The 26,656-nt window shown below is 29.0% G+C and overlaps 1 protein-coding gene and 1 long non-coding RNA gene across 3 annotated transcripts; one reads left to right on the top strand and one right to left on the bottom strand.

Moving 5' to 3' along the window:
- Positions 1–52: 52 nt before the first annotated feature.
- Positions 53–2,317, bottom strand: LOC149883907 (uncharacterized). The gene is made up of 2 exons (XR_016456056.1): positions 2,228–2,317; positions 53–2,087 (listed from the first exon to the last, which is right to left on the bottom strand). It is a non-coding gene; the product is annotated as an uncharacterized LOC149883907 (long non-coding RNA).
- Positions 2,318–2,447: 130 nt separating this feature from the next.
- On the top strand, positions 2,448–26,054 carry LOC145186161 (uncharacterized). 2 transcript variants are annotated; one of them, XM_080062254.2, is made up of 13 exons: positions 2,448–2,713; positions 2,970–3,197; positions 4,386–4,528; positions 11,870–12,001; positions 17,563–17,674; positions 17,751–17,827; positions 17,901–18,049; positions 18,167–18,295; positions 20,436–20,663; positions 20,743–22,603; positions 22,713–22,843; positions 22,920–23,075; positions 25,664–26,054. In XM_080062254.2, exons 1-13 carry the CDS (start codon positions 2,631–2,633, stop codon positions 25,790–25,792), a joined length of 3,558 nt encoding a protein of 1,185 aa, XP_079918380.2. In that variant the 5' UTR covers positions 2,448–2,630; the 3' UTR covers positions 25,793–26,054. The 2 variants fall into 2 exon arrangements, with proteins under 2 accessions (XP_079918380.2, XP_089955327.1); XM_090099201.1 differs by having other exon boundaries at positions 2,458–2,713; positions 2,970–3,876.
- The last annotated feature ends 602 nt before the right edge of the window (positions 26,055–26,656 follow it).

Here is a 26,656-nt window from a genome sequence, read left to right as displayed (position 1 = left end):
GCACTTCCGTCTCTGAGACATTCCAAATAATCAGAAATAGCAAAAATAGTTACAAAATAGTAAGAATTATAATTCATCAAAACTGAAACTTAACATTTGCTCACATGAATTAAACGGTGGATGAAGAATTAGATAAAATCGCCAAAAATAAATTGGTTCATTACAACAGTTAGAATTATCACAATTTTCACAAATTTGTTCTTCAGCTCAAGTAACAAAAATGTTAAGTGATAATACATGATAATTACTTTAATATCAAGTATAATAAATGTATTTGTCCTATACATTCATTAGAGTAAAAACATCATAGAAATTATAGCCATCGACTTCTCTTAGTATAAAGTATATGAAAAATGGAGAAATAAAAATTTCCATTTTACAAAAAATGTTTCGACCTAGACTATCAAAACTATACTTTTTCTTTCATCATTTATTAAGTACTAAATGTTTTCGTTACAGTTTCTCTTGTATAAAAATTTATATCTGGTAGTGTGATTGATCGCATTTTATTTCTTTGCTGCTTTTAGCCACGTGGTCTCCTTACTGAAACTTTTTGTTTGCTTCACACTTTTCTGCTTTTTTTCGCATCAAAAAATCGATGTTTGAATATAAAAAGATGGTTTACGTTTGAACTGCTGGGCTGGACTTTAGAGTTGCATTGGTTGCAGTTGACGATTTCCAAAACATTTTCGAGTGTTACTTGTTGGTTTATTTATAGACAAAGTTGTAAAGTTCAATTTGTAAGTTCAAATTGTCTAACTAATTTCATTTCTGTAAGAACCGATGATTCTACAATATGTATCTCCGTTGCAATATCTTTAATCTCATTTTACCGTCTTCTTACCAACAGCTTGATATTCCCCAAGTTTTAACAAAATAATATACTTTTAAAACAGTATTCAACCATCCAACGTATCTTTGCTGCCACTGTGTACAATTATTTCATCAAATTACTATTTATATACTATCTCATATATTCGAAACCTCCACATCCAATTCTATGCTCCTTGCTAAACTTTTGATAAGTGCTATTTGAAATCATAGACTTCCTGCAACCGGAAAATATTTAATAAGTTTACCAAACTGGCTGAAAAATTTGGATTGTTTTATCAATCTTATAGATTCAAGATATACTTCGTTGTCCTGCTTCCATATAAGGCTACCATTTTACTCTAAGTCTCAAGACTCGTCCTCTTAAAATATCTTCTGGAGTTTTGGATTGTAATCCGAATTTCTTCAATGCTTTCATCAAATAATATATTGTCAATATAATTATCACATACCTTTTTTATAGTTTGCCCCGTATTAATCCCTTGTCAAAGAATGGTGAAATACGCTTCTATAAGATCGAAAATTTTTGCTTTGTTTATTCTTCTCCACCAACTTAGTTTCTAATAACTAACATTGGCATTTGCAGTGTAATAATCCACAAATTCATTAACAGCTCGAAATTCTCTCACTAGACACAGATGAGGGGATTAATATTTTGGGTGGACTCAACACCTTTTTATCATAAGTTATGATAATACCAGAGTTGATCCATTTGTTTACTTATATTCAGTACTCACATTAATATTCCTTTTGTGTAGCGTATTTACTTATTGTAGGCTCCATAGTCCGATTCCACGATACTGTCCATTTTTTACCATCGAATGTTACTTTGAAATCTTAATGTTTTATTTTGTTGACGCAGTTTTTTTCTCTTTTTGCCAATTTGTTTTATTATTTCTGTCTGCCGCAATTCTTTTGCTTTTGTTGAAGTCATTAACACATCACTTATCATAGGGACACTATGATAAGTGACGTGGGACGAAATTTTAGAAATTCGACCATTGACAACCTAATGGAGTCTTTTCAATCAGATCATAACATTTAATACGCCTACCAATCACAACCAAAAGATTTAAATAAACAACCGGGACTAGTTAATCTCTGATCTTCTATTTTCCTCTTTTATGAAACAAGTAATAAAAAGTGGGTAGAACAAAACAGTCCTAGTTAAAAGAAGATCAAATATTAGCTTAAGGAGATTGAAATATCTAATAAAACTATTTCTTGTCAGTTTGAAGCATCCCATTCAGCTGTATCTTATAAAAAATAAAATAAAACAATTCAACTTGTAATATTCGGTCAGAACCAAGGTTTAGAAGACCATTAAAAGTTTCACACCATAAATAAAAGAAAACGGAAAAAAGCAATAAAGCATCGGAAAAAAGAAATAAATTACCTCACAAAAATTGTGATAAAGTATTTTTTTAACTGCACAATATTTCCTAACCAAACATATTATTCAATTATTAGGTTTAAATCGGAAAACTTTTTCTTATACTCGTTTTTCCTTAAGGTAAAATTATTGACAGGTGGAGTTTTTCAAAACGTGGTCATAAGTTACGCGTCTTCTCAATATATTTTATTATAAAAAACTACCATAGTATGTTTAACCATGTAAAATATTCCACCTTTGTTCAATTTTCATATGCGATACCCAGTTATTATATTTTGTTCTGTGCACAAGAATATCTTGCTTCCGTCAAATCTTAGTGTATGTTCATCAGAGGGATAGGGTTGTCCAAACATCAATTTTATGTTTACTATAGTTATAAGTATTTTCGAAATATAATTGTTTTAACATGGTTAGAGAATCGCGACATCTCTGGGTGGGCAATCTACCAGAGACAGTTCGCGAAGAACAAATTCAAGACTATTTTTCAAGGTGCAATTCTTTGCTCAACGTTTTCTTAAAAAAAGAAAGTTTATATTTCTCATGTTTTAGCTGCTTTTTTAACAAAACTATTCTTCTTTGAATAAGCTGTTAGCTTATCAATACTTTGTGAGCTGGATTAAGCCTGCAGAAGAGAGAAAACCAAAAGCTAAAGATTATGTTATTCACCTTGCTACTTGACCTACCTAATGAAGGTTATGTGTAAAATTGAAGCAGGAAATTATATTTATTGAATGTATTCATTTAGATATGGGCGAGTAGAGAAAGTAAAGCTTCTGGCTAAGACTAGTCCTGATGGTGGTCGAGCTGCCTTTGTAGATTTTGTGGACATTCGTTCGGCAACAAAAGCCAACGAAGCCCAAAATCGCATGGGTGAAAGGGAGTTAAGAACTAATTACAACGAACCTGGTGCTAAAAACTTAGTGGATTTCAGAGGTCATGCAATGCATAGAATACATGGAGCATACCCACCTGGGTAAGTAAAACAAGAAATCTAACACCAAGTTAGCTATATACTCTTCTAGTTTTCATCTATTTTGGTGGTTCTGTTTCTTTGGTAAGTATATACCTACTAATCCAGAGATGTTAAATTGTAAAGTCTATTCACCAATTAAGTTTGGATATTGTTATGGATTATGGTTTCAGAAAATTACATCAGACATCATATTGAAATAATGGGAGTTTTAAAGATGGTTGAGTTATTGTTTAAAAGATTTTTTAAAATGGTTTTTATTTGTATTTATGGTTAAATATGGTGTCTTTAATATGGTTTGTTGGTTGTTACACTATTGAAATTTATTGATTGCTCTATAGGTGTGTTGATGCCAGAAAGCTATGTAATATTTCTACAATCTTTTAGCTTTCAAATTAAATTGGGGTTGGTGGTATTATGCTTCAATACATATATAAAAATAATATAACATATACTTTACAAATTTATTTAAGTTTTTGTTAAGAAAGTGTATTTCTACACCAAAACTTTACACTGAAGTTCTTCATGTATATACTAATGTTCAGCTCTGTTAAGTTTTTATTTGTTGCTGATAATACCATGGTTACTTTAACGTGGAGTTATTATTATGGAGAATTACATAAAAGCATTAGAGAAAGTAGTTTCCTTAGTTAGGTATATAACAAGAGACATCCTGGTTAAGGTAAGTAGGATTTATTTCTAACATTCATTATGATTGCAGTTCTGATTCTGGTAGCTTAAAATTTTTCTCTTTTATATGTTTTATTTTCTAGTTTCTAGTTTATTTGGTTTTAATTTATGTTTCAAAAAAGAGAACCAGTTAAGTTATGAAAACAAGTTTTAATAACTGTAAAAATTTTAGAAGTTAATAAAGATTAAATTAATATTTCAGTCTTGATGTTTTTTACTAATATTTTATATAATAGCATTAAATAACTAATCAACAATCCTATAGATAGTAAATTCTTCGTGTAATCGAAGGGGTAGTTAGTGTTTGATGTAATTAGGAAAGTTTGAGGATTAGGGCATTCATTTATTATTTAAAATGGCTTATTTTTGTTTATACTCCAAATAAAGAGTATATAAAATTTAAGTTACCAGAGTCTGAATTGTGATTTAAATTCATTTTCAGGTATAATTTAAGAATATAAATACTTTTTGAAACATCTAAATAGAACTTTAATTTTATAGAATTGGCAGCCAACCTGTTGTAATTTATGCAGCACCACCAGGAGATCATTTGATTCATTCGCAAGCTTATCGCCCATTATACCACAGAGAAGAAAGAAGAATAGTGTCAGCATATACACCTTTAAAAAGAGATAAAAGTCCTGGTAATGTTTTATATTTCAAATGAGCTCTAGTCTTAAATAGTTAATTTTAAGATATGTCCATGTTTTTATAAGATTTACAGCCAATAGGCTTGTTGGTTACAGAAATGAAAGGATTATGGCAATGATTTGACACTGACTTTAGTCTCAAGTATAAGCTAATCACGTATATGCAAGTTTACTTAATTGTATGACAAATTCATTTATGTTTTTGAAGTTTTTATATTTACTAATAATAAAAAGCTGGCTTTGTGCATAAATGCTGAAATTTGACTTCAAACTTTCAAATTCTCATTTTTTTAACATACTTTTTTATCATTCTTTAATTTAATGAACTTTTATTGCATCCAGTTCTTGAATCAAAAAGTTGTTGTTGTTATCAGATAGCATTTTGAAGTTATTAAGCAAAATTGTACTTGATTTAATGACCTTTCAATTAGATGAGAGGAATGATATCACTTAATTTATATAAGAACTAATTTACACAGGAAAATGAAATACTTTATGAGTTTAATTCGTTTTCTATTTAAAGACTTCCACAATTATAATGACACAGACACATGTGGTTTTTTAAAATAAAAGGTGGTGCAAAAGTTTCTACACAATAGAAAACGTAGCTTCATTTCATTAAAAGTGTTCATTTTATGAAAGTGTCTCTGTAAACAGTGATTATTATGCTAAAAGTATTTTACCAGTTTAAAAAGAAGTTATGAATAATAAAAAATTATTCTGTGTGCCTAAAAATGATGCAGGATGGTACAAAGTGCCATACATCAGACTGGAATAGGATGGATTAATGAGAGCCTCACAAATGTTTGGACAGATAGGCTAGGAAACTCTTCAGAACTATATTCTCTGGAAAATTGCTGGTCTTATTGAAAGGATAAGGTATATAAAGACCTACCAACCTAGAGTTCAGACAAAGGACCAGCTAATTTTCAGGATTAAAAATGAATGGGAGAACATGCCTGCTCAATATATCCAAAACTTGTGTGGATGTTTTTGTCGTAGAATTCTGGACTGCTTAGCAAATAATGGTCTTGAGCATGTTAATAACATGTAATCATACAGGTTATTAGCATAGTGAAGACTTTGTTTTATTATGATCATGAAAGCAAGTTAAATTTGATTGCTTTCGAAAAAAGTTTCTAATTTTTTATTTCAAGACACGTGTGTATAGATCCTTTGGTGCCACCCTTTATAACGAAGACTGCTTAATCATTTTAGAAAATTTGTCTCCAAATGCAATAAAGCATGAGCTTTTGGGCAAAAGTCTTCATAAAATTCCATGATGACACATCCCAAATTTAGCTGAGTTGATGAATGTCTGCAATTTTGTCCTTCTTACACAGCTCATGTTTCATGCTTGCCTAAACTTTTCAATTAGACAAAGTTGTGGCATGTTTGCTGGATTAGTATTTTTCAGAACATGGTGCTATTTTATTGATATCATTTGATTACACTTGAGTATAAAAAAGATGTAAGATCAGGCCAGAAGACAGGTTGATCATCATGCTTTCTTAGGCATAAGTTGCTTTTTTAAACATTCTTTCACTTAAACGTCAGAGTTAATTTTTCCATTTGTAAAAAATGGCAGAGTTTTGAAAACACACATGCAGATAGTTTGCAAGACCATAACTTTCCGGCTTTTCTGGTTTGAGTTGTTTTTAGCAAAACATTAGGATTCTTTCCTTTTGGGATTGTATAAAATTTCTGGCCTGGGGGGTGTCAAACAGTCAAGTTTACAGTAGGTTTCATCATCTATTATAATGGATTTTTGATTTTCTTGAAGTTTTTATGGCCTTTTCTAGAATTGTTGTTAGGATCTTCTAGGGAATTTCTGCTTTCTGTATGTCTTGTAGCCATAACTCTCTTTGATTTCTTAAATTGTCAACTTGGTAGCACCAGTTTTTTTTCAGTATCCCATACAGAGTATTCTGAATGTACATTGATCTTCTATTCATTTTTTGATTGTGTTTTAAACTTAATGGATCTACTTCTCAGTTTCTCAACATTCTTCCCAAACCACAATCTTCACTCCACAGCGCGACAAATTGATGAACATGCGAATGTCTGCTAAAAAAAAGACTGAAAAACAAATGTCACATTCCTTTACTTTTCCTTACACAAACATTGGCGTTCGCTTAAAATTTTTCAAAACCAACGCATTACTTCAGCAACTTTTTTTTTCTAAATAATTAAGCAATTGATTATTTTTTAATCATTATAAAAAATATGTAATTGCAATAAAAAACAATTACGAAAATTTTAAACGCATTTTCTAAGACTAAAAGAAATCACGCTAAAACTAATTTCTTCACCAGAACAAAGAAAGTAATTAAGTTTGAGCAAGGTTTTTGCATGCATTTACAAAAGCACTCAAAGTTTTACTAAAAATGACTGCATTTGCAATTACTTAAAAAAAGAAACCATGCTAAAACTTAACGATTGCTTTCTTCAATAGTGTGTTTTTTTTTGTTTTTTTTCTTATTTTCCTAAAAGTGAAGTAATGTTTGTTTGCATATTAAAAAACTTCTAAAAGTTTTAAAAATATTTTTCAAGTTTTACTAAAAAATACATTATCTCTTAGAATATATAATGTTATTATGTTTATTATAATTTTAATTTTTTTATTGTGCGTTTAACAACACCAATAATATGATATTTTCATTAGCTTTTAACTAGATACTTATGCTATTATTTTTAAAGTTTTTTAAAAAAATGTCAAAACAGCTAAGCATCTTTTCGATGTTAAAGAAAGATAGTACAGAGGAGCGTAGCATTAAACGCAAAGGAGAAGTAATAATAATAAGTGTTTCTCTTGTTGGGTTTGCCAAAAGTATCCAAATATTAGCAATGCAACCAATTCAGTAACAATGGAATGTAAATTTTGGAAAAGAACATACTTGTTATGCCACAATAAAGATGATGGGCATAAAGCCTGTATTTCTAAATATCAAGAGAACCTTCACAATATAGTTCCTAGTCTTGAGAAAGCTGTATCAACATCAATTTTAAGAACTACTGAGAATAATCTAGAAGAAATTAACAGACTTTTTCAGATATCGTATTTTGTTGTTAAAGAGGATCTTGCATTTAAAAAATTTCCTCAGCTATGCAAGCTACAAAAGCTAAATGGAATTAAGTTCAGCAAGAACTACTTAAGTGACAAAGCTTGCAAAAACTTTGTTTTGTCAATTTTGTCTGACTTAAAATGCTCCTTAAGTTTAGATGTATCAAATGCTTGTTTTATTGCAATTTTATCTGACGGTTCTACTGATAAGAGTATTAGTAAACAAAAAACAGTTTTTTTAAGGTTTGTTAAAAATCAATAATTTGCGAGCACTTGCATGAAAAATTATTTTGAAAATATGACATCCAAAAACTTATTAGCTAGAATAAAAATTTATTTGAATATAAAACTCACTTATTTGACATGTATCTCTTTAATTAGACGTTCGTCAATAATTTAAGATACAAACGTCAACGTCCATTAAAAAAAAAATGATTTGTTGCACCCTGCACTCCATGAACTAATGTTACAAATGATATTTTTCCTTTGAACTACAACATTAAAATTCTCATTACAACTTATCTCAAATCAATTTTCTCACTTCTACTTGTAAATAAAATTTCTTTGTTTACACACCCTTTTAAAACTAACATGAATTCATTGTTCAGTCAGATTTTTGTTGATAAAGTTGTAATAAAAAGTTTAATTGTTCTTACTTTAAGTTTCTTTTCTTTGCTATTTCTTATAATTTCTTGCAAAACATCTGATTGTGATGGTGTTTGATTAAACATTAAGTCCATATTAGGCTAGACTAATACTAAATCTGAAGCTTTGTTAAATGAAAGAGACTTTTTGTCACCAACTTAACTGTAAGATGTAGAAAAATGACTGCTAGTTTTTGTTTGCTTGGCTTCCTGATTTACATAGCTGATTTTACCCTTACATAGTAGTTTACCTAAGATTTAACTTTACATTATAAAATTCTTTGTCTTCATGGCACATCCAATCTCCTGTTTTGATTTTGTTAAATAGGTTTTCTATTTCAATTTGAAATAAACCCTTTTGCCTTGCTCTATTTTTCTCATACCCTTCAATCAGTTTCAATAGCTTTGATATTGTTGTTTAGTTTTTAAAAATTGGAAAGCTAAATTTTCCCCATAGACAAATAAGTTTATTAATTATAATAATTGTTCTTGCTTTCTTATCATTTGCATGCTTAAATTTTATTTATGATGTATTAATACCTCAAAGAGGTATATATACTTTGAGGTAATAACAAATGCATATTTTAACTTTTATAAGCATGCTTTAAAAACTGACATTGATTGGTATGGAATGATGTTAGAATGATATGGATTTTGTTAGAATCATTTTAACTAATGTGGTCATTGTATCATAAAATTTGTGACTGCAGGACATAAAAAATTTTTGAAAAAAATCTTTTTGTCATAACCCTATATAATGATGTAGCTAAATATTAATCATTACATGAAGGTTATCATTACTTTACTTAGTTTCACTTAAATATTCCGTTAGCATTTTCTTTCCTTGTTCACCTTAGGCATTTGTAGGAATGGCAATCCCAAGATCCTGTATAAATTATTGATCCCATAATCCCGAAATTTTTCACAAAAATTTCCTGGGATTTCAGGAATATAATAAAAAAAAGTAAAGATAAATAGGGACTAAGCTATTAACTTGTTTGTACATCATAAATTGTCTAGTAAATATAGTTTTTGGTGAAATACTTGATACATAGTTCTTTATTCTCTTTGCAATGTTTTAATTAGTTTAATTTCAAATTTTCAGCTTCATTTTAATTCCATACTGTCGCATGAGAGTTAGAGGGTTCTATCTGCTTTTTCTATATAATAAGAATTTATTTATAAAAGCTTTAATTAACAATTAGTAATAAAAACGAAAAATTTAATAATTATATAAATAATATTATCAGTTTAATTATGAAACATAAGTAACAAAAAAGACATAACTTTAATTATAAAGAATGATAGAAATAAAACATTTTAACTGAGAAAAATTGAAAGTCAAATTTTCACAACAACAACAAAAAATTATTAAATTATAATAATTATTAAAAATAAAAAAATTATTAATTGTTAAAGAAGCATAAGTTGAAATAGTTTAAGAACTTTAGAGCTTTAAAAAAAATTAGAACCTAAATAAATATTTTTAACCTATAACCTATAAGGGTAGAAAGTGTACCTTCTATAACTCAAAAAGAAATGTCATTATTTGAAAGTAGTACCACAAGAGGTAATCACCTTCAAAAAGCATATGATTATATAACTATCTATACAACCAACAAATGTGGGGTCCGAACAATCTCAGGGGCTGGGTTTTTATGCTTAAAAAATCAAATGCGATTAAAAAACGAAATGATTGATGTTTTCAGTTTTTTAAAGTGGTACTTTCAAAAATAAATAAAATTCATGCATTTAAATTCATATTATTTTTAATAATTTTTTTTTTTATATTGTGTTATCTTTTTAATGTATTGTTTTATAATTTAAATTACTTAGGCTCATTAGTAAATAAACTATTTTAGTTTACTAAAAAATGAAAAATGATTAATTTATTGATAATATAATTATATTATCAATAAATTAATCATTTTTCAGTGTTTGATGAGTACTTTATTCTTCGCATGCTTCACCACCAATAATTGTTTCTGTTTTTTGTTAAATCCCGGGATTTCCTGGGGATAAATTTCTCAATCCTGAAATCTTATGATTGAGAATGGCCGGGATTTTGCCTATACATAATGCAGCCTAGCTAAAGCCTGCATTAAATTATATTGATATATTGATATAATTTAATGCCTAAAATTGACTTTAAAGGAGAAGACTGTTTTAAAAAAAAGGCGCTTTGTATTACAACAAAAAAAAACTTGTTGGGCCTTAAGTAACATGGATTTAAGAAAAGCGTTTCAGTTTCAAATTATTTTTATTAAATCATGGATAAGAATGAGCACCAGGAAAAGTTCAAACAAAGCATTTCTTGCCAACTGGAATAAGTCACTTTTCCTCTTCTTTAATATTTGCTAAGTTTAACTAATTGTTGTATGTACAATTATAGTTAAACTTATTCCCAGCTGACTATCTTCAATTAGATGACACTTACCAAGTTCCTCTAACAAAAAGAAAGCTAATTTTTATAAAATTTTTTATTTAAAAAATTATTCAATCAAATTTTTTTTCTTTTTTTAGAGAAATTCACAGATAGTGCATTTTGCTCCACTTACTAGTTAGTATGCTTTTAGTAAAGAAAGCTAATTTAACAATTGAACTATTCTACTTTTTCTATTTTATTAATCCTCTACAATAAAAAGCTTACAATAAAATAATTTACTCATCTAAATTGCACAGTTAGTTTTTATTTATAACAAAAAAACAAGAAATGCTTTTTTTATGTTTTAACTCACTTTATAATAAATCTAATGCCTGTAACAACTATTATCTTTTTAAAATTAGAAGTTTCGTTAGCTAAAATTGGAAATCCAATAGGTTACCACTATTAAATATGTACTTATTTTTTTCTCACATTTTTTAATGTAATCATTTTGTAAGTGATGAAAAGTGTCATTTGCTTTTGATGCTTTATATTTGCTGTGACATTGTTCTTTCCAAGTAGTTACAGATCATTTCAACTACAAAAAAAGCCTTGTATAATTTTTTAAGATAATAAAAACTATATTAAAAACTTCAAAGTTAAAAGCAGTTTGCTATTGATATTCTATTATAAGAAATTGCAAATGAAGTTAGACAGAGAAAAAATTATTTTGGTGACCTATATCAAAGTCAATGTCATGAATCTTTTCTTTATCATTATGAGTTTTGTATTAATCTTACTTTTTTCAGTAGGAATGTCATTAACCTCGCTAGCATCATTTTTTAGCTTTTTTTTTTAGAAAGTATTTTTACTTTATTGAGCTTTAGTATTTAAAATATCTTAACATTCATTTGTTTAAAAAATGATAACTTTGCAGTCTGATCAAAAATTGAATAAATAGCTTCAAATCTGTGCAAATAAGAATCTTCCAACATATTAAAAGTAAGTATTGAAATTAGCCTCAAGTTTTAGAACTAACAGCTGGAAATGAAGGGGGGGGGGGGCGGCTCATCATTTGAGCTAATTGCACTTTTATTCCATCAGATTTTTTTTGCAGTTTGAAATGATAAAAGTTGATAGTTGATTTTTTTTTTCTACTCCAACTCTTCCAAAATCCTTCAACTTGAAGTCTCCATCCCTATTAAATAGATAATAAAAAAACTGAAAGAAAAAAAATAATTTTTTTTTTTAAACTGTTTTAGGTCGAAGTAGTCTCTCAGACGGCAGCCCTAGTGACAAGCGTTCTCGTGAATATTCAAGTGATTCTGATGATACAGATGATAATTCTGTGCGATCAACTTCTGTCATTATCAAAAACCTGCCTAGAAATACTGGTAAGTTGTTCTTAGAGGTATCTGTTATAAATATACAAAAATACATGCATGCATATTTTTCTCAGTTGATGAGATGAAATGAAAGAAAACAAGAAATAAAAACTAAATCTTTGGAACTAAAAAACGGTATTAAAAGTATTCTTTATTTTTACAACATTTATGGAAAAAAAACAAAAAACATTTCAATATTTGTTGTTTAATTTTTTATAAGTTTTTTGTTTTATTTCATGAAAATCGATTAATAATAAATTTAAAAAATGCAATAATTGCATACCAAGACTGCATGGTAGTGTTAGGAGTGTTGGTATTTAGTGCTGCTCTTATTTGAAAGGAGTATGCATGTTTAATATCTAAAAAGGTCAAATCAGCTAACCAACCTTAAAAAATAAGATCTGTCTTCTCAATTTTTTAATTTGTTAAATGGTATTTTAGGTTAGCTTTAAATATTAATGTGTATGTTTTTATTTTGTTTTTTTGTTTGTTTTTGTTTTAAACAACTGCATATGGTTCAAAATTAGTTCAACAGAAATCATAAAACTAAAAAATTAAAAATATATTTATTAATATTTAAAAAAAGTTTAATTAATTATTTTATCCTTCAAATGTAATTGGAATGTAAATAAAAAATTTACATATAGCAAAACCACATAAAAATGTATAAAATGCAATAGAACATATTGTAAGAAAAGTGACATATTGAAAGAGTATATTATAAAAGAACATATAAAAGAACATTGTAAAAGAACATAAAAGAACAAGATAATGTTTTCATGTTTTTCACATGAACAAACATTTCTAGGCATTAAGCTTGATAAAAGTATATGGCCTGGTCTCAAACTAGCAAACTTGGATTTACTGATTGAAAAATCAGTGTGTTTGTTTTTAAATATTTGATATGCTTCACTTGTATTCATTGTTAAATACCTTTTTTGCATTTTCTTTTTTTCTTTATTACTTCTTAAAACAATCGTATCTCTTACTCCAGGTGCCTGACAGGATATACCATCTTGTTCAAAAAAATTAATGACGCATAGTTTCGTTTCATCATTAAGAGCATTAGGTCCATGTGTTGGTTGCATACCTGGTAAATCTTTGTTAAACTGAATTGCAAGTTGTTTAACAACAGCTGCTTTTTTAAGAGGAGAAGTTGGAAGAGCACGTATTGCTTTTTTAACAGCTTTACCAAGTGTACAAGATGATTTGTAAGCAAGAGAGATGTTAGATGTTATTTTAGATGAAGAAACTCTACTCTTTTTTTATTAACTTGTCCTTTAAATGTGCTAATTCAACATTAGAATTTCGTTTTTTTCTTTTTCCTTATGGAGTCCTTTTCCTTTATAAAATCCAGACCAAATTTTTGCATTTGTCTTTCTCTATACTTTCTCTGGCGTTCAGCATGTGTCAGAGGCATTTTCATTACTTTCAACGAAGAAATAAACAATTTGTTTGTGAAAGTTATACTTTTTATAAGAATTGTATAAACAATAAACATTCAGAATAACTTCAGTAATGGCGTGACAAAATTTAAGAAAAACTAAATAACAAAGGTGTTAGTAAAATATGTCTACATATTTACAGGTACACCTACAAGTTTAATAAAAAAAACAATGTTAGTTATATTAAAGGAGGTTTCAAAACTTATCCACAAATAAAAAACAATAAAAATACTACAAATGTTAAACCAACATGTTTTTGAGTAACATTTTTATAAAAATTACCCTATGGGGATTTGTTTTTAAAAGTTACTTTCTAAATGTCTTTTAAACATTTTTTAAATGTCTTTTAAATGTTCTTTTTGTAAGAATGTTTGCAAGACTTTTAAAAGACATTTAAAATACATTTAGAACGTAACTTTTAAAAATAAATGCCCACTGGGTAGTCTTTAAAAAATTTAATTTTAAAAAATGTCATGCCGTGTTGTCACAATGTGACATAATTTAAGACACATAACACAAAAACTAAAAATACTTAAATTTAAATATTTATTGATATTTATTGCCCTATTTTAGTTACAAGTAATTTATAAATATTTATTTAAAATAAATAAGTATTCTTACGCTAGAATGAAAAATGTTACTATTAGTGTCATGGTGTGACATGTCACAGCGTGACAAACTTAAAGAAGACCAAATAGAAACTTCTCAATGAAAGACTATTTAATTTTTATAGTAAATTTTCAATTTAAAAAGCAAGAGCCCCATCTATATTTTGCTTGAGACAAATCTACATAGAAATTTAAAAAAGTTTCAAAAAAAAAAAAGGTTTCAAAATGATTTACTAAAATAATTTAAATTTGAAGTCTAAAAAATTTTGTTTAAAGTTTAAGCATCAAATCCTAAAATTCATCGAAAGCCAGTTCTACATGTTGAATGTTTTTAGAAACTACAAACCTTTAATTTTTGAATTAGTTTTGTTTAAAGTTTGTTGAAAAAAATTTGTTTAAAGTTTAAGCATCAAATCCTAAAATTCATTGAAAACCAGTTCTACATGTTACATGTTTTTAGAAACTACAAACCTTTAATTTTTGAATGATACATTTAGTTTTTTCTTTTCTAGGATTTGAAATTTATATTAAGTTTTTTGTACAACGTGGAATAGCCATAAAGTAAACAGCTTTTTTATCAGGTTAAAAAGTGATTTGTTAATTTTGGCACTATAATTTTTATTCAGATGTCCAATCATTTTCTGCAAAACTTTTAACTAAAAAAGTCAATTTTAGTATATGTATTAGTTTAACTTAATGACAATTGTGTACTTTAATATTATTTTTATATCAATAAGATTTAATAGTTTTATATATCAATTAAATATCAATTAAATCTACTTTTGATTGGTTTTAGTTTTACTTTTAGGAGAAGGTATATGAAGATTAAAGATTCACTCTCACAAATAATTATTGTGGGTTAATCCAAGACAGATTTTTTACCTCTTGAATAAAAGTGATGGGGAATAAAAATATTTTTTGTAAAAAAATCTGAAATATTTGTAATTTTTCACCTCAAATATATTTCTTTATAGTTCTTCTTTCACTCATCAATTCATCTGTGAAATTTATTTTAATCTGTGGAATATAATATTTAAAAAATACTTTTAGTGATAGTGTTCAACTCATAAATCAAGTGTTGGGTTTTTTTTATTTATGCTGTGTTCATCCTCAAGTATTGATCTAGAGTTTTTTGTTAGCTGTTAGACAGTTTTTAATATTTTTTTTTTAAATATAGAGGTAAATATGTATTTTATAGAGGTAAATTTGTATTTTACCATCTGATTTTAATGATGGGAATCAGAAAGTTTAATCATTCTATTGACCATATGCCTTTGTGTGATTCACTAAATTAAAAGGCAATAGAAGCCTTATAATTTTAAACTTTATTCTATAATTGAAATCCTTAAAAAAAATTTTGCCTTCTTTATGTCTCAGAATTGGTTTATTTTTAAATAAATGATAATTATAAGTATTAAAAGTACACATGTCAATGTATAATGTACACATGAACACAACAATATACAATGTACACATGAATATCATCAGTTGAAATTATGCTATTAATTTTATAGTTATTTGAAGCTAAAGTGAAACGGTCACCCAAAATCAATTAGAAAAAGTTTAACTGTATATGATTATTTTAAACAAATTTTATAATCAGAGACATTGAACTGTCTTTGAAAACGTTTTTAACAGAAATGTTAACATAGTATTCCTTAGTGACTGATTTAGGAATTAAGTAGTCATGAGTATAGGGAAGGGGCAAGGTGGGTAACCACCCATCCATCCATCCATCCCTAGAGTTGGAAAAAATATATATATATATCTGGCTTTTTTATAAAGTTTACTTACATCTTAAGCTATTCCTACCCACCAAAATCATAAAAATATTTAATATATTCAATTTTTAAAATTTTTTCGTTTTTTGTTATGATATTAAATACTTCAGTTGGTCTATCAATGCTTGCTTTATAAATCTAAAACTTATTATTTTTAAACTAATATAATTAAAATGGCGATACATCCTTGTGCCTCATAAAACAATTTTTTTTAAATTGTGCTTGACTTTCGTTGATTTCCTCTTTTGAAAATAACTTAAAACAGATTCTATTTATTACAGCTTTACAAAAGGAGTGCTTTAAATTAACATCTAAAATCTGTCCAGTAGTTACTTATGTTCTTGACACACTACCCCTTTAACAGTCCTTTCAATACCATCACAGAGGGATTTACCATGGCTGTTTGCAAAAATTACTCATTCAGCATTTAGATGTCTTTACTGTGATGAAAAATATTAATGAAGTTTTTAAAGTTTTTAAATTGTGCTATACAGTCATCAGAATAGTAATTCACACATGATACATCAGGTAGATTTTCTTTGCTATATCTAGTTAAAAATCCTGTGTTGTGATCAACATCTTCTGAAAGGTAACAAAAAAGTTGTGTGAGAAATGTTTTCTCTATAAAATAAATTACAATTGGAAAAATCAAAAATTGACTTTTGCTTCAGTGGTATTGAGAATTTTACATAGTGATATTTACAATAATACAACATATTGAGAATTCTCAACAAAACCTTCTAAAATTAAGCATTCATTTTACTTATGATTTTATAATATATGTTATGTTTTTTATTATGTTATTTCTTTTTGTTATGTGATTTAGCCAGTTTAAGTTAAGTTTTACAAAACTTAGCATACTCTTCCAGAGAAGTATGCTAAGTTTTGTAAAGCTTAACTTAAACTGGCTAAAACACATTATTGTTTTATCCTTAACTAATCTACAGAGGTGAGTATTAAAGAATTTGAAAAAATAAAAAAACTTTCAAGTGCAACAAAACTATTGAAAGTTTGAAATTTTAACAAAACATTTTTAAAACTTGATAAATTTTTTTACTTGTGTTTTTAAAATGTATTTTAGAAATGTTTTAGTTAACATTTGTTTTTAAAAAATTTTTAAATCTAGGGGGCAAACAGCAACTCCCTTGCTCCTCCCTATGCCCATGACTATATAAATCATATACCAGTCACTAAATATTATTTTAAAAGTTTTATTTTAAGAAGATAAAAATGCTCAAAAAAGTTTAATTAAAATGTTGAAATAATGTTATTTTTAAGGGCAAACTTAGATCAAGTATTAGAAAGAAAAAGCATGAATCTAATTTTTTTCAAGCCTAAAATAAGATAATAATATATATAATTAAACCTTTCCAGGCATTTTGAGTGACAGACATTTTAACTCAAAAAATCAAGAACTTGCAAGTCTGTATCTTCCAATAAAATTGGATAAATGAGACATTTCTTGAGATATCAAACCCTGAGAGTTCTATTTTTGAGCAGAAATCTATTGGGGTTTCAAGTATTAGAAAATTGCCCCAAACCATTATCAAGATGTTAAATGTCTAAGTTGCTTTGTTGGTTCTTCACATTATCCTTAAAATGGCATAGTTTCAACTGACAATATCTCAAGAATTATTTTATTATGAACTGCAAATGAGGTAAGAGATGCAAAGGGTGGCATGGTCATGGAATGACCTTTGTATTATTCATTCCTGAATTACTTTATTTATGTTAAGATTCAGCATTAGAAGAAGGTATCTATCATGAGTTTCGCAAAGCTGGTGAAATAGCAAAAATCAAAATCAAGGGAACAGGAGCTGATCGATATGCTATAGTAAAGTTTACTAAGTATGTGAACTAAACTAATGTAAATTTTTAAATATGGTTTTAAAGGTTTTTACTATAATTTGAGATGATTTTTTAGGCCAGAAGAAGCAGAAAGAGCTACTCATAACACTGGAAAAGTTTTTCAAGGACAAACTATACGTGTATTAATTCGAGGTATACTTTTACTAGAGCTGTAGAATTAATTTGCTTAATGAACAGTTTACTTATTAATTTCTTTGTTTTATAGGCAATAAGAAATCTCGTAATCGCTCTCCTGAAAAAGATGATCTTGCATTTGATCCACATGCTACCAGAACTGTTTTTGTGGGTAATATTGAAAAAACTATGATGCATGGTGAGCTAAGAAATATATTTGAGAGATTTGGTGACGTTGTTGTAAGTTTATTTTTTTATTAGCAAAATTGGGGAAGTTTACAAAATTGTAAAGAATCTTCATCCAAACAAATATTGGTGTGAAGCTTTATTTCACTTATTTTGAATTCTATTTTATAGGATGTAGATATAAAGAAAATGCAAACAGGATTGACAACTTATGCATTTGTGCAGTATATTGATATTAATGGAGCCATGTTTGCAAAGCGTAAAATGGATCGAGAATATATTGGACACACTATTGTGAAGGTTCACTTGATTTTTTATTGCTGAAAATTTACCACCACTCTTCCTTCACCTTCAATTTCCACTGATACTGATACTTTAATTTGATCTTTGCTACTAATGTTGATACTTTAATTTGATAAAATAGTTATTTGCCTTTGATATTGTTTCTTGAACTTAATTTTAGTTCAAAAACTGTAAATAAATGTAGCATAGAAGGAAAATAAAATTTATAGTTTTCTTTAACTACTTTTTTTTTTGGGGGTGGGGGGGGGGGAGCAAGAGGGAGCAAAAAAGCTATTATTTACAGTATCGGACAAAACATGGTGGACAAACTCAAATTTAGAACAAAAGTTGATCAAAAACTAAAAAAAACTAGTAAAACAATTGAACATATTATTTTTTATGTAGTTTATTATGTTGTTAACAAAACTTAAAACTTTTGAATCATACTAAAAATCACTAAAAAAGTTTTAAAACACATTTTCCCTAACAAACTACATTTTTCTTTGGACAAAACAAGGTGGACATTCAAAAAATCGACTGAAAATTCAAAAAAATTCAAAAATTAACTTATTATTTTTCAAAAAACTTCAAAAGTTGACTTAATATTTGGTAGGACCTCCTTTACTTTTAATTACTTCTTTCATTCTTCGGGGCATAGACGCAATTAATGAGTCAACAATTCTCATATCAATCTCTCGCCAGGCCTTCTCGATTTGTTCAAATAATTCCTCACTGGTCTTCACATTTGCACGCTCAATCTTATTGTCAATTATTTCCCACAAATTTTCTATGGGATTCAAGTCAGGGCTTTGTGCAGGCCACTCCATTATGGTGATATTCTTGTCCTTGAACCATTGTTTTACAATTTTTGACGTATGTTTGGGATCATTATCCTGTTGAAAAATCCATTTTAGGGGCATCTCCCATTCAGCATGTGGTAACATAACATCTTCCATTATATCTTTGTAAACAAAGCGGTCCATAATTCCATTAATTTTGTGAATAGGACCAGTTCCTAGTGCTGAGAAACATCCCCAAACCATAGCAGACGTTCCATGCTTAACACTCTTCTTGGTATATTTAGTATTGAATCTGGTGTTCTTTGGTCTCCAGACTCGCTTCTTGCCGTCGCTTCCAAAAAGGTTATATTTTGATTCATCACTAAAAAGTATGTTTTTCCACTGGTCTACAGTCCAATTTTGGTGTGCTTTGGCAAACGCAAGTCTTAGCTTTCTATTTTTAAAGGAAGTTAGCGGTTTCTTGGCAGGCATTCGAGAAAACAATTTTGCTTCGTTAGCTCTTCGTCGCACAGTGCGATTAGAGATTTGTAGTTCAAGTTTTTCGGTTAATTTTGTGGATGACAAAAATGGATCTTTTTTAAGCTCTTTAACAATTATTCGATCTAGTCTTTGTGTTGTTTTTCTTGGACGTCCGCCCCGATGGTTTGTTTTATAGCAGTCACGAGATCCAAATGATTTGACAGTTTTGCTTACAGTCGATTTAGCTATATTATATTTTCTACAAATTTCAGCTTGACGTTTTCCGCTTTTAAAATCTTTAATAATATTTTCACGTAAAACACTTCCTAATTTGTCGTAAGCCATTTTAAGTTGCAATTTTTGCAAAATTTACCCCATATATCACGAGTTAAATCTATTTTTAGTTTAATTGAAAAAATAATTGGCCAGACGTTCCAAAATCTATTTATTATTTTAGAGTAATGTTAGGATAAAAGTGAAAACAAAAGAATGCGGTAAATTGAATAAAGACAATGAAATCTTATAAAAAAAGCTTCGTTTTGATTTGTCCACCTTGTTTTGTCCAAGGAAAAATGTAGTTTGTTGAGAAAAATGTGTTATAAATTTTTTTTGTGATTCTTAGTATGATTCAAACGTTTTAAATTTTGTTAAGAACATAATAAACTATTTAAAAATTAATATGTACAATTGTTTTACTAGTTCTTTTTAGTTTTTGATTAACTTTTGTTCTAAATTTGAGTTTGTCCACCATGTTTTGTCCGATACTGTAGAAACAAAGAATCTAGATATTAGATTTTTTTCACATTAATTATGTGTTATAAAATAACAGCAAAAAACTTTGTACTGTTTTTAATCATTTTCTATAAGCTTTAATATTAAACTTATAAATTCAATTCTAGATAGGATATGGTCGTGGAACACCGACAAATTGTTTGTGGATTGGCAATCTGCCTTCAAATGTTGTTGATCATCAACTTTCCAAGATATTTCATCCATTTGGTTATGTTCAACACTGCTTGATTGATAAACGGTTTTGGCAAGCTCTTATTCGTTTTGAAACAATTGAAGCTTGTACACATGCTTTTGCTGAAATGCATGGCAAACATTTTCAGGGAAAGCGTCTTGCTGTATGTTAAATTTTCTACCATTATCAATCATTTTTATTTATCTAAAAGTCAATTAATATGCATTTAAATATTTTTAAAGGTTGATTACGCAAGCCCTGCTTGTCGCGACGGATTTTATCGACGCATGGAAGAGGATGGTCAACTAGATCGACGTCAATTAGAGCCTTCCCCTACTCCTCCTGATGCTCACATTAACTTTCAAAATGTTGCTAGGGGAGGAGCATTTCAACCTCGTGGAAACAACTTTATTGTTAAATCTTATATATCAAGTGAACCAAGGGCATATGCTGAATACCACCCTGAACTTAGTTATGACAAAGGAGAAAGAGATATGTATGGAAGAGATAAAGAAAGGCCACGGGTTTATTCTCCCATGTCTCATGGAAGTAACTCTCCTAAGCATCTATATTCCCCTAAGCATACTTTATCACGTGAATCTATAAGTCCTGTTAGCAGTTTAGGATTTTATGACCGTAAGTATCGGCTTGAGGAGAAAAAGAGAAAACACAGCCATTTAGGCTCTCCTTTTCAAGAAGAAGTTGTTAAAAAAAAGGAGAAGCGAAAAAAAAAGGAAAAAAAGGAGAAACAAGTTATGAAAGAAATAGAACTAGGCTACCCTCCAGTGGATATAAATTCTCCCCCTTTAAAATTGTCAAAGGAAGCTAAAAGAGAAAAGAAAGAAAGGAAGAAAAAAGACAAAGCAAAAAGAAAATCAGAAAAAAAACAAAAAAAAATCCTAAAGTTACGAAGTCTTCAAGAAAAACTTAGTGAAACAATTGTTGCTGAAAATCCTGATGATATATTATCAGGAGCCATGAAATCTGAACATGATACTGTTACAAGTGATCAGTTGCCTAACAAAGATGTTGAGTTGATGAAATTAAATGAAGCTAAAACAGAGAATCATGTGATTTCAGCTACACAGGTTAACAGCAATTATGAGCAATTAGACGGAAATAATATTCCTGCTATTAGTAAGGGGGAAAACCATCCCACTGAAAAAGATCAAAATGATTGTAAAACTGAATCATACATTGAGAGCCAAGTTGTTGAGGAAATAAGAAAACCAGTTGCATCACCAGAAGAAGGAGAATTAAATGAAGAGGATGGAAAATCTAGTTGCAACCAATTTGCTGGCTCCCCTATTTCTCAAGATGATACCAATAAGATTTTGAGGCATACCATTAGTTTACAGCCTGTAGAGAAAACTCTATCAAGTGGCCAAATCTCTAATACAATAAAAGTAGATACACGAAGGTCTACTTTTAATTATGATTCTACAGATTCAAGTGACTGCACTTCATCAGAAAGTGATTCTTCAGATACAAGTTCAGATGACTCAGAAAATAAAAAGCATCTTTATAAACGTCATTCTTGTCACCGTGAAAACCGCAAGAATTTAGAGAAGTCGAGAGAGCCAAAAGCCTACAGACAAAGTAATCGAGATGATTTTGAAAGACGTGAACATCGTGCTGAGCGTGATAGAGAAAGAGAACACCATAGATCAAGATATTTGAGTTCTGATTCTGGTCGTAGAAGTCCTGGTAAAAAAATGAAAAGCAAGTCTCCTAATAGTAATTCACCTAGCAGCTATCTGAAGCGTGATAACTCATATGATAGGCGGCATATTCGTAGCCCTTATAGTAAATCTCCAAATCATTCATTTGAACGAAAAGATCAGTATGATTTACGTGCTAGAAGAACTCATACACCACCACCACCTCCTCCGCTTACTGATAAAGTAAAACATTCTACATCGAATGTAAGTAATGGACAAAATGCCTACCAAAGAGGATGTTCATTACCATCTAATAACAGTACAGCATCCTCACAGAGTGCTGACACATTGATGGATTTACTAAGACGGTATCCAGTGATGTGGCAAGGCCTTCTTGGTTTAAAAAATGATACAGCTGCCGTACAAATGCATTTTTTATCAGGTACAAAATAAAATTTAAAATCAAAAAATTTTAATATAAATTCTTAGTTGTATTTTTTTTGTTCAAAGTCTAAAAAATCAGTAAAGCACTTTTAGTTTTATTTGTTAAGGTAATGTTCGCCTTGCAGAATCATCTCTACCACGAGCTGCTCAACCCAATGAAGTTCCTCCAACATTAAGGATATCTCAACGAATGAAGCTGGAAACATCACAGTTAGAGGGCGTTGACAAACGAATACAGGTGCTTTCATATTCTATTTACTTTGATACCTTAACTTAATTAGGGGCTTTTTCTTATTAGTTTATTTTGAACATAGCTAACAAAAGAGCATTGCATGTTGCTAGCATTGCCTTGTGGTCGCGATCCACTTGATGTTCATGCACAAACCAGAGCATTAAAAACTGGTTTTATAACATATTTACAACAAAAACAAGCTGCTGGAATAATTAATACTGTAATGCAAGCTAAACAGGTATGTTTTTAATGTTTTTGAAATATTTAGTGTACATTATGGACATCCTTGGTAAGAAGTATGACTCTTTTGCTTATGCCTCAGGTTTCCCAAAATGGTGTTTTACCGTTTTTTTGCAGGATCGAATTTTGTAGAGATAAACCTAATTCCAATTTTTTTTTATCAAGATATTGAAAAATAGAATAGTTGTTCAATTTTAGTTCCAAACGCTTTGCAATACAACCTCGTAGATGCGATGCGAGCGATGTAAAATTTTATCTTCGAGATTACAATTGTTGATTGCTTTCTAAACAGCACTTTACTGCATGAGTTATCTAGTTTTGGTACAGCAATAAGTTTTTATGATAGAAACTTAAACAGAAAGTTTTTCCTCTTTAACACCTTAAACATTAAGAGTTGGTGCAACAAACCATTTCATTGCAAAGAATCAACCTCTTTAAACACCATCAGTATATGCAGGAGTCTTGTGGTAGCTCAGGAAGTTCTCATAGATCCACTTAAATGCCTTCCATGCATTCGGTTTCAATACATCGAGGTTTTCCACGAATCTTCCTTTTGCATTTTGAAGTAGGTGATATTAAATAAAGCTGTAGTAAATATATTTCTAAACAGTTTTATTTAACAAGTTTATTTCTCCTGCAATTTTCCAATCTAAATCTATCTTTATCAAAAAAAAGTTTTACTTTTAAGAAATATGCGGTCGTATACGGTATTTGTGTCACATCTGAAGTTCAACGAAAAAACTTACAACAACAATTGACCAGATCTTCGGACACAATAAAACAAAGTAACCAAATGTTAAAAATCATTTGAGTTGGTTTTAGATGTCCTTTTCATGAGGTTTTTAATCAAGCTGACCTTAATGTGTAAAGATAGTGATAGGTGTAAACGCTGCTTCTTCCGGTTACATAGATTGTCCTTGAACTTCTTCCACGAATCACATGATCATCATAAGCATGATTAGTTCAAAGAGAGGAAGCATCAGTGCTTAGTAAAAGTTTACCTAATCTAACTATTGACAAGTTAATGAATTATTGATCTTTTCAAATCTTCCTCTGGTGAGCTTCATACTTGGTAGCCTGAAGTAGCTTTAGCGTATTATTAGGTGAATAGTCTGGTGGAGTATATGGCTTTGAGTTGTAATTCTGTAACAGAACTGACTTCAAACTTTTGTTCAAAGAATCAAGAACAAGCGCCATTCTTACTCTAGATAGACTTGCAAAACTCCTCTGTATAGACCTTCAATATTACCGCATAGGAAAAACGGTTATTTGTTTTGAAGAAGCAGAAGTAGCAATTGTCGCGGCTTTTCAGTATCTCTATATCAAACAGTGGTCACTTTTTCGGGATTTCGCACAAAATCTATTTATTTTTTAAAAGCAACACAAACTTAAATTTGAATAAAATAATAAAATAACACAGTTTTGATTTAAAATTAAAGAAAAATAAAAAAATTTTTTATAGTTCACAATTGATGAACTTTCTGAATGAATTTGTTCTCCAAATAAAAGTTTTTTTGTTTTTTTTTTTACTTTTTTCTATCTTGACTACTAGGACCTATAAGAATCTTTGATCTTTTATATCCATCAACCAATCATATAAATCTTCAATACCCTTCTGTCATGATTTTATAGAATGATTTTGACGAATATTTCATAGAAATTTATTAGTTTCCTTCACTAGGTTCTTCCTTTGATCTTCATACTGAAACATCATTTTTACAGTATTTTCCCCAGCATTGAAGAGATTTTTTACTCAGTAAAGCATTTATCTGTTGGCAACATTTCGCGCGCTAGTTTTTTGGTTGCCAGTGCAGCGCCATTTACTTTCAAATTTTTCCAAAATAGAAAAAAAGTTTTCCAAATTTGAAATTTTTGATAAAAGCGCAAATTTTGCGCTAGATTTTAAATCTATCTAAAGTTTTAGGTAGTTTTTGATCTCTGAATGAAATATGATTCGATTTGACTGTTTGCCTAAAGGTTCCATTTTAATATATGGTACTAAATGGACATGAAACTTGGCAAAAATCTTGTAATTTTATGCTATTTTTGAAACAATAATTTTGACAAATGTTGACAATTTAATTAAGTTTACAAGTATCGCTGATGTTTGGTTTTTATTTAGTTCTTAACATCTGTCAGTCATGGATTGTGCCAATTTTGCCGTATTTTTCAAAATTAATTATTTTTTAATTTAAAACCTTTTTAGCATCGTCCTTAATGGAAATTATTTTTAAAATTTTCAGAGGTTAATAACTAAAGGTGCTCAAACTTTATCCTGATCATCAAGTCGACATCCAAACCATAACGTGTTTTACATAGATCTGTAACAATGAGCAGGAAAATCATAATAAAATTTGAAGCAGAAAACAAGTTTTATTATATTAGGGCTAATTTATCGCATATAAAAACAGCTTATAAAATATTATCTAGTCAACTTGCTCTGGTTGTTAAGCGATCTTATCAATCCATTTATTTTTTGATATTTTAAAACTTTTTTAAAGCTATTTCAAAATAATTTGAATTTTACTACTTTCTATGTTAATTTAGTATTTTATGAAATTTAATTGTTTTTAATTTGGATTTCAGACAACTTTTGTCATCCACATTTTTCCTCCTTGCGACTTTGCCCAAGGTCATTTAGCTCGTGTTGCACCAGATCTCCTTAACAGTGCAGCCGATAGTGGCCATTTGATGGTGCTTATTTCACCGATGTAAACATATGGAGAGGAATATATTACGTAAATCAATGAAGCTGACGACTAAGGCAACTTAACAATCATATCAGCATAACAAGATTTTATTTTCTTACTGAGCTTATAATAAATTATTTTGTGATAGACCCTCTAAAGCACCTCTATCAATCACGAGGTCGCATTAAGAAACGATTGCAACCTTTGTTTTTATATTTTTGTATATACATTTAGTCATTTACACATTGTATTATATTTTGCGTTAATCATACTTTTATACATTATCACTTTCAAGTTTGTTTTTTAAAACAATATAAATGTTAATAAAGCCGACGTGTCCTTGAAGTACAGTTGTATTTCACGAGTTGTGCCAACCGTAATGCGTTTTTTTTTTTACTTCAGTACATTGTGAAGGCCAAAAACCGAAAACTTAGTTAAGTAAAAACTTTATGGCATTTTCTCACACTCTAAAAAAAACCCGTTGTATACAACGAATTAGGTAACAGATCAATCCGTCGCTATTGCACCAACGGCTTTTCCGTTAAGTAAACAGGTTAAAGTTTTAACGGATTGAAGTCCGTTGATATTTTTCCGATAAAACAATCCTTTTAAATAAAGGAGTTATTACGTCAGTGCATCAAATTATCCGCTGTTTTTATTCAGTTAAAATAACGTTATTGTAGGGAATAATCAGTTAAAATCATTCCATTATAATTGAAGATGAATTAGGCCACATAGTATTGTAATTTGATAATAAAATAATCCTTACATTTTTTAATATATGGATTATTTTATTATTAATACAACATTTTATTCTTAATACAAATTTGTTCTTACCATTATAAATGTAATAATTACCACCCATCTGATACAAGCATTACTAATTATA

This window comes from Hydra viridissima, unplaced genomic scaffold (genome assembly GCF_058129835.1).
Source record: "Hydra viridissima isolate aposymbiotic clone 2 unplaced genomic scaffold, HvirCarnegie_v1 scaffold_9, whole genome shotgun sequence".
Lineage (NCBI taxonomy): Eukaryota > Metazoa > Cnidaria > Hydrozoa > Anthoathecata > Hydridae > Hydra > Hydra viridissima.
This window is presented reverse-complemented; position numbering and strand designations above follow the sequence as displayed.